Raw genomic sequence first — 15288 nt, 5'->3', positions numbered from 1 at the left:
CAGTATTTTTAACTCTGCCTCTGATAGGTTGGCTATCTCTTTATCACTTAGTTCTACTTTTGGAACTTTGATCTGGTCTTTCATTTGGGCCATATTTCTTTGTCTCAGTGTACCTGTTACATTCTTAAGGGGTGGGCCCTTAGGTGTTCACCAGGGCAGGGCAACCCAGGTCATTGCATTGTGGCGCTGTTTGTGTGGGAGGGGTCCAAGAGGGGCAATGCTGCTTGCTTGGCTCTCAGCTGGCTTCCAGTCACTTCTCCTGCTACTCACAAGCAAATTGGGCTTTTCTGGTATTGGTTACCTTCTGGTGGGTGGGTTTGTGTACATTCTAGGACTCAGTCGGTCTCTCTGGCAGACTCTCCTGTGAGGCTGGGAGTTTCTCCTGCTGCCACAACCCCCATTGATTTTTTCTGCCAGACCTTCTGAGTTTAATTTCCCCACACTGGAACCCTGGGTTGTGCAGTCTGTCTTGCTCCCCACTTACTCCTCCAGGTTTATCTCCATGCAGATGTGGGACCACCCACTCTGCCAGCTGCCGCCTGGCCTGGTCCACCAGCCGCCTACTTGCCATGAGTCGTTTCTACCCAGGCTGTCGGTCTCCACCCGTCCTATTGGTCTGGATGAATATTTTTTCTTTAATTCCTTGGTTGTTGGACTTCCATACCGTTCAGTTTTCTGGCATTTCTGGTTATTTTTTCTTTTTAAATTTGTAGTTGTCCTTCATTGGTTGTGCAAAGAGGCAAAGTGTATCTACCTACGCCTTGGCCAGAAGTCCTAATTTATATGAAATTCTTGAAAAGACAAAACTACTGGCGAAGAACAAAACAGTGATTGTTGGGTGGTGGGGTAAGGGAAGAATATAACGTTCAAGGGTGTTTTGTGGTGGTGGGACCTCTCTGTTTCCAGATGGTGGTGATGGTGTTTGCACAAACCTCTACATGTGTTCGGACAGCCAGAACTAAATTTTCAAAAGTGGATTTTCCCCTAGTTACATAAATTCTGGGGACGTAATATACAACATGGTGTCTATAGTGAACAGTACTGTCGTGTATGTGTATTGAAAGATACTAAGAGAGTAAATCTTAAATTATCAGGATAAGAAAAAAAAGGTGTAACTGTGGATCATGGGACGTGTGTTAACTAAATTTATTCTTGTAATCATTTTGTTACCTATACGTATATTAGATCATTATGTCGTACCATTATGTCGTACACAAACAACTGATCCAGGGTTAGATGCCAGTGATATCTTAATTTAGAAAATTGAATTTAAATAACTTATTTCATACATAAATGATTTAAATAAAATTTAGTTCTGTAGTTATCCTGGCCACATTTCAGTGTGTCCATAGCTACATGTGACATGGGGCTACTACTGTATTGGACCCTGCGGATACGGAGCATTTCCAGTGGTGCAGAGAGTTGTATTGGATAGTGCCGTTTTGTACCAGGGACTGAGTTTTTTCAGTAGAGGGCCGGGAAGTAAATATTGGAGGCTTCGTTGGCCGTTTGGTCTCCATCTTAGTCAACTACTCGGTTCTACTGCTGTATTGTAAAAGCAGCCATAGAGATTAATACTTAAACTAATGAACATGGCTGTGTTCCAATTAACTTTATTTATTAACAATGCATGTTTGCTGACCCGTATTTTTGAGAATCTGATAGGTATATTTTCCTTTTTCACATCAGCTCAGATCTTATAATTTAAGATTGACCTTATAATTTATCATTAAGATTACCAAATAAAATAAAATTTTAATTGTAATTTTGAGAGTGAAAGTGGCCACTATTGGCCTGCTTGGACAATGGGCCTGGACTGGGAATATCTTGGGCACATCAGGGATGTCTATCACCCTGGCTATTAGTCTTCCTGTAAATTGGTTGCCCCTGTGGTAGGCTCATACTTATTCCAGGTTGCCCCTGTGGTAACTGTAGGAAAGCAAACAAAACGATTTCTTTAGCAGTGGCTCTGGGTTAGCCATTTTCCTCTGAAAGGGAGTATTTATATGGGAGGTACCCTGAAGTTTGGCACACCCAGTACACTCAAAATAGCCTGTTTTCTGTCCCTGTGCCTTTGCTCATGCTTTTATTTCTCTGCCTCTTTCCCATCCCTCTTAGGTGTTTTTTCTAACCCGGCCCATTTTTCAAACCTCTGCTTGAATCGTATCTTCTTCATGAAACCATCCCTGTAATACCCCTTTCAGACTTAGAAATTGGTATTTATACTTTAGAAAATTCAAATGGCTTAGTGCCTTAGACCAAGTCCCCAAACCTGGCTGAACATCAGAATGGTAGCCTTAAATACAGATTCCTGGGTCCCACCATAAATCTGTTGATTCAAAATCAGTGGCAGTGTTTTGTTTTGTTCTTGAACTTCTCATATGATTATTCTGTAATCAGCCAGCTGGGTTCTACATGGAATCTGATAGTTTAGACTTCAATTATATAATGTAAACATTGATTTTAAGAATTAAAACCTTGGAAAAGTCTCTTTCTATTTTGTAAATTTTATTTTCTTTTTACCTGGAAGGAGAGAGTTGGGGAGAAGATACGAGGGAAATTACTCACTCAGATCCCATTACTTGTTATTGGCAGAGCTAGAATTAAACTTTGCTTTTCTTCACTCCCGTGTTAGAACCTTTCTTTGTATTCGTGTCGGACAATGCTTTCTAAAGATTAAGTTTTGAATACTCAGAGGTGCTTGGTGATAGTAGAGAGTCAAGTTTTTTTCTTATTAATAATGACTGTACTTTTTTGTGTTTTGTCTTTGCCTCTTGATCATTGCTTCTTGATTATTCCAGCTCTCACTGGAGGACTACCAGTCTGATAGTTAGAGATGATGCGGTAGTCCGCGTGAAGTCATCTCAGAAAAATTCTTTTCCAAACTACTTCTAATGTGAATGGTTTCTAAAAGCTAACGGAACCAAACTGAATTCTGAGACATCTTTGAACCACAATAGTTTTCAAAAGCCCCTCTAAACTGAAATCAGTTCCAGAGCTGCAGGGTTTTGCTCACCAGGCCCCACACCCATTTGAGAAAGATTACCCAGGATTATGGGAGTATGTGCTGGGGGTGGGGTGGGGGTGGGGGCGTGGTGCCTAAACCAGAATAGGAGTTAGGGGAAAGCTTGTGGAAAGTGGTAAGATCTCTAGGAGATAGGCCAAGGGACGGAGTTGGGGCAAGCGTTTGGCTACCGAGCATGTGCTGAAGTGCAAAAGTGTAGAAAGCATTGGAGAGTGGCAAGTTGTTTAGTTTGGCTAAAGCATAAAGTGCAAATTAGGGAATGACTGGAAGGATGGACAGGGGCTAAATGGAATAGGGTTTTATAGTCAAAGTGTTGTATTTCACAATATGGATCCACATTCAAAAGAATGAAATTGGAGCCCTACCTGACACCATAGAAGAATTCACTCAAGACGGGTCATAGGTTTACATGGAAGAGCTAAAACTATAAAACACTTAGAGGAAAACATAGGAAAAAAATCACTGTGACCTTGGATTAGGAAATGGCTTCTTTGCTACAATATCAAAAGCACAAGCAACAAAATAATAGGTAAGTTGGACTTCATCAAAATTTTAAAAAATTTTTTCAAAGGATACAATAAAAAAAATGAAGACCACCCACAGAATGAGATTAAATATTTACAGATCATGTAACTGGTAGGAGATATATCAGGATCTATAAAGAATTTTTTAAAATACAACAATGAAAAGACAAACAATGCAATTTAAAATGGGCAAAGACTTGAATAGACATTTCTTCAGAGGAGATATCCTAATGTGCAATAAGGTATGATGAAAAGACGCTCAGCATCTTTAGTCATTAGTGAATTGCAAGGTAAGCCATAATGAGATACCACTTCTCACCCACTAGGATAGCTAAAATAAAAATGACAGAAATAACAAATACTAGCAAGGATGTGAAGAATTGAAACCCTTATACATTGCTGGTGACAACATAAAGTGGTGCAGCCATTTGGGAAAACAGTTCATAAAAAAGCTAAACATAGAGGCACCATATGATTCAGAGATTCTGCTCTTAGGTCTGTACCCTGAAGAATTGAAAACATAGGTCCACACAAGAATTTGTACACTAATATTCATAGAAGCATTGTTTGTACAGCCAAAAAGTGGGAACAACTAAAATATCCTTCAACTGATAGACGGATAAACAAAATGTGGTATTTCCATACAATAAAATATTATTTGGCAACAAAAGTAATAAAGTAGTGAAACATGGTACAATATGAATGACCCTGAAAATGTTATGCTTGGTGAGAGGACCACATTTTCCTATTGATGTGAAATGTCCAGAATAGTCAGTCCAATGCGCAGGCAGAAGGTGCCCCAGTAGCTGTCAGGGACTAGGAGGGGGCGGAATCCCAGGGAATGGCTGCTTGGTAGGCCTGGGGTTTCTTTTTGGGGTGATGAAAACATTCCAGACTTACATAGTAATGTTGGTTACGTAACTGAGTATTCTAAAAACCACTAGATTGTACATATTAAAAGAGTAGGCTTTATGGTATTTAAATTATATTCCAAGTGCTATATTTAGTGGAAAATTTAACTTCTCTGACAGGAAATACGAATTTTTGTCTTTAAAGCATTGGTGTGTGTCCCTGAAGAGTTTTAAACTCAAAAGCGTGATCTGAGCACCACCTGGGGGGCATGTGAGGAGTGGTAGTCAGGTCAGCAGCGCAGTGGAAGACATCTAGATCCTTAGAGTATTTACCTTCGGCTTTCTGCCCTGAGCAAGTCCGAGAACTTCACATTACTGATACTCAGTTAAGAATTTTTAACTCTCTACATGCTAATATTACACACTATTTACCTTGTTCATGTTTTTCCCCCTTAACAAACTGCTCTAGGTGATTAAGAAAGAATAGCAGTTACAGGGTATTAGAGATAACATTTTTAAATTTATCTCAGTTTGTCACCTTGACCATTGTAAATTTAGAGGCAGATAACTATTACCTATTTTATCCAAAAGACCAAGGTTTTGGATGACTCATATGCTTTAAAGACCTTTTATTAATCATGAATTTTGATGTGTAAAAGCTTAAATTTATTTAATAACCATTTAACATTTTTTCTTCCCTTTTTGTACGTGATCTTAATTCTGTCAAGTTACATATTAGAAAATATTTCATAAAGCAGAAATAGCGTGATCATTTTAGCTATCTTGATTTCTTATTGATTCTAGAGAACCATAATCTTAAAGCTGTTACACCTTTGGAAAATTCTGACCTGATTTAATTTTGAAAAATTGTATTCAAAAGCAGCCATTTTGGACAGGCACTATTGGCAGTAGAGAGTGTGCCCTCTTGTGGTTAATGGGAACAAAATTTCATCTATAAAAATCGTTCTAGCTTTCTGAGGGTTTACATTTTCTCAGCTGTTTCTTAATGAAATCACTCATACTCTCAATTTCTTTTTAATGAACAAAATAAAACATGGCAGGATTTTAAAATGGAGAATTAAGAATTGGAGAGAGTAGTTACTTGCCAAAAATGTGCCTTGAAGGATGGATTATCAGTATCAAGGAGGAGACTAACAGAGAAAAGATACTGCAGTGTGAGAAAAGGCAAGTAGTTTTTACAGCGTTTGAGAAGGTTCATCGCTAACATTGTGCAATACACCTGAATATTTTACAGATGCACTCTCCCTCCTATACAAAATGCTTCCAGAATAGTGTTATTCTGATTTTATTTTTAATTCATTGTGTGTTTGTGTGTATATTATCATCATAGGAATGGGAAAATACTTAATCTAGCATTATTTGAAATGTCTGTCACATTTAATGAAAATTAAATTTAGTTTGGAATAACTGTTCAAGTCTGTTTTATACTGCCTATCGTAAGTTCGTATCATAAGTGTTAATTAGTAATGGGTATTTTTTCTGAAGGAAAGAACTTTCCCTGCAAATCTTGTTTTAATTTTTTTAAAAAAATTGTGTAGGGGGAATCTTTTAATACCTTTGTTTTTGTTTTTGTTTTTAGGTAAAAGGTTAAATTTCACATTTCGGCAGTGGCTGTGTCTTCTTATCGGCCTACCTTTCTAGACCCTTGGCTGATACTTTTAGTGCCTCAGTTTCCGCAGGAGGGTCCACTGTCAGTGCTGTCGCAGTCCCTTGTGGGCGGCTCACTGATCGTCACCACTTCATCAGTAGGGGTGTAGCAGCTAAGAATAATTCTGGTCACGTGAATGCACCTTTCTGTAATCAAGGAATCACACACGCTGGCCTTTATTGTTTGATATAAAATTTATTACATTTTAATTAATATCCCAAATATAAGTTACAACAGTTTAAAAGAGTTTAGAAGTTCTGATTCTATTATAAAACAGTTTAAATTGACAAAGAAAAGTGCCATATTTATACAAATTGAACAGTTTCTGTCACTTATAATTTATAAAATGATTTTTAATATATGGCTTATAAAAATATATTTGGTTTGTATTGAACTCACTGATTCAATTGTTACCATCAGGTGTGTTTTAACAGATACATGAGGGCTATTTTCATGGTTATATAATTGTGTTAACTTTTTATATTCTGAGGTTTTTAAATGAACACACTTAAGAATAGTTAATAAATTAAAAAATTTAACCAGGCTGAATGGATGGCAATAGAGTGTAATGCTTTAAAGCCCAGATTCTGGCTTTGGCTGGTGTGGCTCAGTGGATTGAGCGCGGGGCTGTGAACCTAAGGGTTGCTAATTCCATTCCCAGTTGGGGCACAGGCCTGGGTTGCGGGCCAGGTCCCCAAGAGGGGCTGTGCAAGAGGCAACCACACACTGATGTTTCTCTCCCTCTCTTTCTCCTTCCCTTCCCCTCTTTCTAAAAATAAATAAACAAAATCTTTAAAATAAATAAATGCACACAGCTCAGGCTCTGGAGTCAGGCTGCCTGGGTGGGAATCCCAGTGCTGTTGCTTACCAGCTGTATGGCCTTGGCAAGTCCTTGAACTCTTCTGTGCTTCTGTTTTCCCACCTGCAACACGGGAATAAAGTTAGTATCCACTTCATAAGATTGTTTTGAGGATTAAATGAATTAATATAAAAAAAGAATAGTGCCTGGCACGTAACAAGGCCTATGTGTGTATTAGTTGTTATTACTAATATTATTAAATTTATAGTTGCATTAATAATGAAATTCATTGTAAAGGGCATAGTGTTTGTTTTGTAAATAAATCAGTTTTGCAGTTGTTTAAGAAACATTTCATATAACTGACCATAAACAGCTAATGACATTTTATAAAGTTTTTAATGAAAGCTTTTTTTTTCACAATTATCTTTTCTTCTTTTTAGGCACGGAATGTTAACACTGGTGAATTGACAGCAATTAAAGTAATAAAATTGGAACCAGGTAATTGAAATTTGATGTTTCTTATTGCTGTACACCAATAGATATCTTTAAGGCTATGTTAATGGTGTTTGGTTAACATTCTCTTGTTCCCAGTATCTTCAGGGAAATAGAACTGGTATCTACTCTTTTCCTACTCCTCTTTGAGACCTGTAGCTATCTCATCCCTAAAAAAAATTACTAATAATTGGGGGCAGGGGGAGAATTCCTAAAGAGGCTTTATTCCTTCTGAACTCAGTGGAGCAGACTTGTCACAAATCGATAGTGGTAACGTTGTCCTTGGAGGGGACAGTGTGATGCAGTGGAAAGAAGTGAACTGGTATTCAGGTGGTTGTAGTCCAGTCTTTGTGTGCCACTCACTTGCTCTGTGAACTTGGGCAAGTAACTTCACTTCTTGAGTCTCACTTTTCTCAGTAGACCTAGTTCTCACAATTTATCTTCATAGATACTTTCCAACTTGAGCAGCTTATTGTAAAGCCCCTAAGATTACTCCATATTTTTTGTCAGCGTTAACCACCATATTCTACTCCTGAATTCCTCCCACCTCCTGTAAAAAACACATCTTTCCGAACTAACTGTACGCTCTTGTTTATCTTCTCTGAAAACCCCCTTTTTTCCTTTTCGCCTTCTGTCATCAGCAAAAAATTGTGCTGGCGTCTAGACTGAGTTCAGTAGCAACGATAGTGCTTTTCTGATGGCTTCTTTCATTACAAACGTAATACAAATTTATTAGTAAAACAGATTTTAGCTTCAGTGCAAGAGAAATATGCTCAAGAGTGGGAACTTCTTTTGTAAAAAGGATAAATCGTAAAATATTTTAGGCTTTTGGACCACATGTTGTCTTTGTATAGAGTCCACCCTCTCTCTTCTTCCTTTCTCCCTCCTAAAATGGAAAACCCGTTCTTAGCAAAGCAGGCCACCTGCTGCTGTGTTGCGCTCACCCCTGGTTGGGGTTGTCAGCAGACTTTTTAGAAGTATCATTAAGATGAAATTTGAAGGATGTGTTGACTGTGATCAAACCACACTGAAATATAATGAATAAAAAGGTACTTTTTCCCAGTTTTATGTATTTACAGATTTTGTGTAGTCTAATTACATCCTAACACCACAAGATACTTTTTTATTTTCTCTGAGTCCCATGCTGTTCAGTTTATGAGAAACTTAAGTAGGGTGTTTGAAATTGGTGAAGTCTGAGATTTAAAAAAAGATTTGGCATTTTAATCAGGGTCTTCATTTTTAATCATTAAGAAATAGTTACTTGATGCAATACTCTCTAAATCAGCAGTAGTTTGTACATACATCAGTCTCAAATCAATTTGGTGCCTTCTCTATCAAGAAGTCTTCCTTGACCTCTGGTCTAATTAAGATGACTCTGTGGGAATAACTTGGGTATAGCCCTTAACCACGGCTATATTATTAATCTAGAACTGCTTTTCTTTGGTTTTATGTTTTAATTAACTTTGTGTACACAGAACTGAACCAAGGGCCTGGTACATAGTACTCATTCATATGTCTTAAAATTTCCCTTAAAAATTAGAAACTTGAAAAATCTTTATTGTTCATCAAGTTATTTTTTTGATCAGTGGAATGTTCACGTTATGCTGTCAGTCTTGAACACTGCTGTGCATATATTTATCATTGTAATAAAAGTAGAAAAAACAATTAAATAAAAAGAAGACTTATTGGTATTCTAACACCCAGAGATAACAAGGGATATTACCATGTTATTAAATATATACTTAAATTTAGTTAATATTGGATTCCTAGAATATTAACATAGAATATTAGAATATTCCTAGAATATTCCTAGAATATTTTCATAGAAGCCACCTGAATTTTTAAATTTAATTTTTTGTTTGGAGTTTGAGGTATATGGCCTAGTGGTTAAGAGCATAGACTCTAAAACTACTTTGGTTCTAGTCCTAGCTTGACCATATTGTCTAAGCTTTCTGGACCTGTTTCCTCATCTCTAAAATGGGGATGATAATAATGTTCTCTTAAGGTTGTTGTAGAGATTAAATGAGCTGATATACCTAAAGCACATAAAATAGTGCTTGGTACAGAGTAGTACGTACTCACCACAGTGAGTAGCTGCTGGTAGTAGTGAGAGGAGTGCAGTTTTCAAGATACGTTGAGCTTTGTTTCCTTTACACTCACTACCCTCCGTCCTTCTGCTAGTGGTGTGTCATTTCAGCCCTCAATGTTTCCGAGTCTAGGACCAAAGGAAAGAGGGGAAAATATAACCACAAACAGGAACCCTCATGCACTGCTTTGGGGGCTGTAAAATGGTGCGTTCACTTTGGAAAACAGTTTGAAGTTTTGTAAAAAGGTTATGAGGGAGAAGACTAATATTTAGCCTATATTTTTAAAAATAACTGATAGTAATGTGGCAGATGTATTGAAATATAAGTTAATACAGGAAACAAGTTAAGAGATTTATCTAGAAGGGCAGGAGAATTAGATTAGGGTTCAGGTTAAATACTATAACAAAGAAACCCAAAGTAAAGTGACCTAAACAAGGTAGACAGTTATTTCTCTCTCATGGAACAATTCTCAGGTGAGTCTGGGTTGGTAGTTCAGTTCTGTCCCACGAGATTATTTGGGGGTGCCTGTTCCTCCCTCTGTGTGCCGTCGCCCAGTAGGGCACCCGTTCATCTTACTCATATGAGGATAGGTCCCTTGTGTGTCCATTGTTAGCTTGGTGGGAGAGAGACAGGTATTTTAAGGCAAGAAATTTTTCTTTTAAAGACGTCACATACCAGTTCTGCTCATTTTCTGTCCCTGGGAACTTCCCTAGGTGGCCACACAGACACAAAGAAGCTAGGAAATGTGGTCTTCAGCTGGGTGGCTGTGGGTCTGAGGAGAAGGAAGGAATGGCTGTCGTAGCCTCAAGCAGAGTTCTGCCCAGAGAGGCAGTTTGTGGGTTATTATGAGGATTTGAACCAGGTAGTTATAGTGGGACTGAAACTGAGGGATATTTAGGAGGTAGAATTAAGAGAAAGAACGCATTTCCATTCATTTGAGATACATTGCTTATGTGGTATTTGGAGATTGTATATGTACAGGATTAGGGCAAAGTAGGCTTACAGTTGTAAGTATAAGAAACACAGTTTATTCTTATTACTTGTAGTATTTTCCATACAAACAACTGTAAACCTACTTCTGCTCTACCCTGTGCTGTACAGTTGTCAATTTGAGCTACAGACCTGGAGCTCCCGGGAGACATGTTGGCCGGAGGCATTGATCTGAAAATCACTCGTGTTTGTTGTAGTTGCAGTTGGAGAGTTTCAAAAGGAAAGAGGGGTCACTAGTATCAAATGCTGCTGAAATATCAGAGAGGGTGAGGATTCATAAGAGGCCTTCAATTTGGGTCTTAAAATGACATGGACCTTTGTGAGAGTAATTTCAGTAGTAGTTGGATGAAAAATAGATTGGAGTGGATTAAGTGAGGACGGAATGGAAGTAAAGAAGTAATGGAAGTAAGGAAAAGGAATCGTAGCTCAAAGTTTTTAAAAGAAATTTGGCTGTGAAAAGTAATAGGGGGACTGGTTTAATATCGAATAAGCAAGGCTAAGGGAAAGTTTTTACATCGAAGTAAGTTTGAGCATATTTGTAGGCTGTGGGCAAAAGTGAGTGGTGGTGAAGAGAACATAAATGATGGATCAGGATTTTGAGATCTTGGAAAGAGATAGGATCAAGAGGTGCCTCTTCTGAAAAGTAGGAGAGTACCACCTTTGGGATCATATCTCTGGAAAGGGCCAAGTTTGAGCACAAATATAGATTAGCTTTAAAGTTGAGGAGAGGGTAGTGAAAAAAAATCTTTACAACAGGGTCTCCATTTTCTCAGATGGAGGAAGAGGAATATTATATGAATGCAATAATTATTAAATAAAGGTCCTTAGCTAAGAGTGAAGCAGAAGTTGGTAAGTAGGATATCTGAAGAACAGTGGTGATAACTTTCACTGTTGCAAGAGCCACTACGGGGAATGGAAGGAGGAGCTGACTAGTTACCAATGACGGGACTGTTAAACAGTGTTAGGTGTGTAATTGAATTTGGAAATCAACCATTTTTTATTATTCCTATTAACATAGCGATACTATTCAAGAGCTATCATTAGAACATTTGAAAGCAATGACATTAATTTTCACCTGTTAAAAGATCTTTTCACTAGAAATTAAAGTTATTAGGAAATTAGTGTTAAGGGAATTAGGTACTACTCCAAGATAGGTAAACTTGTCTCTATTTTTAAAACTGCTCATTAGTGAATTTCCTGTCCTGTTAAGTTAATTATACATCCATGCTACCTTTTCCCCACAGTCTCAGAGGTTAACAAGCATATATTCATAATTTATCTTCAGCCTTACTCATAAAGTAGGTTTAAAAAAACAAATACTATGATAAATGTTTAATGAAAGGCAGAAGTACTATTACAGGATATAGAAAAGCGGTACCCAGATATATCACTCCATAACCTCATCCTCTTGCATAATCTTCTTAATTCCGAATGTGTAATGCAGACCAGTGACTCCTGATACTTTACTTGAAATGTTGCTAACACAAATTTAATAATTATTGCTTTCCTATAATATACCGGTAAAAAAGAAAGTCCAGTTTTCTTTTTAAGACTATGACTTCTAATAGAGCTTACATTTTCCTGGTGTGTTACAAATGACATTGTAGTCCTGAGGTCTTCACAGCAAAATATTTACCCACACTTGTTATCTCTTGTCTTTTTGATGAAGCCAGCATAAAGGTGTGAGGTGATGGCTCACTGTAGTTTTGATTTCTGTTTCCTGATGATTAGTGATATTGAGTACCTTTCAGGTACCTGTTGGCCATTTGTATGTATTCCTGGGGAAAATGCCTTATCCAGATCCTTTGCCCATTTTTTAATTAGATTGCATTTGTTTTGTTTTGTTTTTTAGCCATTGAGTTGTATGAGTTTGTTATGTAGTTTGGATATTGACTTCTTATCAGATGTATAATTTGCAAATACTTTTTCCCATTTTCTAGGTTGCCTTTTCATTTTGTTGATGGTTTCTTTTGCTGTGCAGAAGCTTTTTAGTTTTCTATCATAAGAGGGACAAGAGATAACAACTGTTGGCGAGGATGTGGAGAAAAGAGACCCTTTGTGTACTGTTGCTAGGAATGTAAATTCCCGTAGTGCATCCACTATGGAAACATTATGGAGGTTCCTAAAAAAAAGGTAGAAAATAGAACTACCGTATGATCCAGCAGTTCCACTTCTGGGTGTCTATCCAAAGGATATGAAAACAGGATATTGAAGAGATATCTGCACTCTCGTGTTCTCTGCAGCATTACTCACAGTAGTCAAGATAAGAAAACAACCTAAGCACCCATCAGCAGGTCAATGGATAAAGAAGATGTGGTGTATGCATATTCAGTGGAATATTATTCAGCCGTAGGAAAGAAGGCAAATTTTCTCCATTTACAATAGCACGGATGGACATTGAGGATATTATGTATGCTAAGTGAAATAAGCTAGACAGAGAAAGACAAATACTTCACACTGTCACTTCCTTTGCAAAGTGTAGAATAAGAAAAAAGAACCCTAGAATGTAAATTCTGTATGTTGTTAGTGAAAAAGAGTAGGAAACAATACTAACACTTAAAAACAAGGCCCCAAAATATGTGAAGCAAAAATTGACAATTGAAGGGAAAAATAGACAGTTAAACAGTAGTGGGACCTCAATGATAAAATATAGTGTAGAAATATATGTATTATAGAAACAAGAATTGGGGGACTGCCGCAAGTATTTTTTGACTTTGTTGTTAAGACCCTTCTTAGTTAGCCACTAGCATTGTCAGCATCAAGAAATAGCCCTTGTGGTAAAGGATCTCACTTCTTGATAATAGCAGTTCTTGGAGAAAAGTAACAAGGACATGTTTATAGGGAAAAAAAATAGTATTGGTAAGAAGAATGTAGTGACGTGAAAGTCTTTGCTAGGCCAGTTTTTATGAGGGCACACTTCATATTCATCTTCTTTACTGCAAGGTTCCCTGGTTCTTCATACATGTCTGGCACCTAATAGACACTCCGTAAATATTTATTGGATAAACCAAATTATGGAATTTTTCGGACTGTAAGACACACTGGACCATAAGACGCACCTAGGTTTTAGAGGAGGAAAATAAGGGAAAATTTTTTTGAAGCAAAAAGTGTGGTAAAATATTTAATAGCATAAATAACATAGGCCCCACTCCACCTCCTCCCCCCCTCCCCACAGCGAGCCAGGTATGTGGCATTCAGACTATAAGATGTACCCCCTTTTCTCCCAGTTTGGGGGTGCATCTTATAGTCCAAAATATGGTAATGAAGGGGATAGGAGACTAGGAAGATTGAGAGATACGTTAGAGATGGGTTGGTTTAAACTCTGACATGTTTTGCTAATAAATAGCAAACATTTATTCATACTTTGTGCCAGGCTCTGTTCTAAGTGCTTTACATTTGTTGACTCAGTCCTTATATTCAGTATTATTGTTCTGTTTTTAAAGGTATAGAAACAGAAGCACTGAAAGTTTAAATAACTTGCCCTGATTAGTGGCAAGCTGAGATGTGAGCCCTGGCAACGTAGCCTCCTCTTTCACTTCTCTTGGAAGGTGGCAGTGGTGTAGAAACTGTGTTGTCAGGTTTGCTGGATATTCGTTTAGTTAAAAATATATATATACGAGTATAGTTTTTGAGAGCTAGTGTATGAGTTTCTTTTTTAAAGATGTTACTTATTTAATTTTAGAAAAGGGGGAAGGGAAGGAGAAAGAGAGGAAGAGAAACATTAATGTGCAAGAGATAAAACAGTTAGTTAACTCTCGCATGCCCCTAAGTGGGACCTGGCTCACACCTCAGGCATGTGCCCTGACTGGGAATCAAACTGGTCACCTTTTGGTTCACAGGCTTGCACTCAGTCCACTGAGCCACACCAGCAAGGGCAGTATATGAAAAATCTTTAGTGGTAAAACCACCACTTAACAAGCTAAGTGAGTTTTATTCACATTTAAGGAGTACTAAGTGAACTTCATTGAGGTAAGATGTGTTTCTTCAAAACCAATAAGTACATTTGCTCAAATTGGACATCTTTTGTGGTGAAATTGATGCATCATAAACAAACTAAAAGATAAACCAGCAAATAAACTTCTTTATGAATAGTATAATGTAATCAGTTTAATTAGCAAGCTGTCCTTCACACTCTGGCATACAATGGAGACAGTAATCTCAAGTAACGAACAGAGAGAGTGAAAAGCTGCCTGGCGATGTATCAGTCTGGAGTAACAACACAGGTAGAGCCTCAGACAGTACTTCTCCCACGAATGGATCTCTTTTTGAGTCTTTTATTTTTCTTTCTATGTTTTAAAGTCATAATTTTATTTTGTTTTATTTTATTTAAAGATTTTATTTATTTATTTATTTTTGGAGAGTGGGGAAGGGAGGGAGGAAGAGAAGGGAGAAACATCAATATGTGGTTGTCTCTCACGCACCCACTACTGGGGACCTGGCTTGCATCCCAGCATGTGCCCTGACTGGGAATTGAACTGATTACCCTTTGGTTTGCAGGCCAGCTCTCAGTCCACTGAGCCACACCAGCCAGGGCTAAAGTCAGAATTTTAGAGCCATAAGGAACTTTCTAGGTCATCTGTCTCAGTGGTTGTCAGATGTTTTACAACTTTGAAAACTTTTGTTATAGGAAATAACTGGTGATGGGGAGGTGTTGTGTGAACATCTCTTAAGCCTAACACACTTAATATTGCAGGAAAATAGGTAACAGTATTTATAACTTGCTCCAAAAGTCACATATCTTTTTTGTGAATCTGATTCCTCTGATTCTTGGCCCATTGTTTTTTAGTTTTTTACTTTAAAAAAATGGTATTTAATTAAAGTTGTTTAAAATGACTCACTTGCAGTCCTGGT

At 37.6% G+C, this 15288-nt stretch overlaps 1 protein-coding gene across 5 annotated transcripts in view; it reads left to right on the top strand.

Moving 5' to 3' along the window:
- Window positions 1–15288, top strand: part of MAP4K3 (mitogen-activated protein kinase kinase kinase kinase 3) — a 126395-nt gene that overhangs the window by 23541 nt on the left and 87566 nt on the right. For all 5 annotated transcript variants that reach the window (XM_037066915.1, XM_037066912.1, XM_037066910.1 and 2 more), the window contains exon 2: window positions 7309–7366. In XM_037066915.1, the coding sequence (XP_036922810.1) occupies window positions 7309–7366 (58 nt within the window). The remainder of the gene's footprint in view (window positions 1–7308; window positions 7367–15288) is intronic.

This window comes from Sturnira hondurensis, unplaced genomic scaffold (assembly GCF_014824575.4).
Source record: "Sturnira hondurensis isolate 20B ecotype Veracruz unplaced genomic scaffold, ASM1482457v3 Scaffold0016663, whole genome shotgun sequence".
Classification (NCBI taxonomy): domain Eukaryota; kingdom Metazoa; phylum Chordata; class Mammalia; order Chiroptera; family Phyllostomidae; genus Sturnira; species Sturnira hondurensis.
The sequence above is the reverse complement of the archived record's forward strand: the minus strand, read 5'-3'. Positions and strand labels throughout refer to the sequence as shown.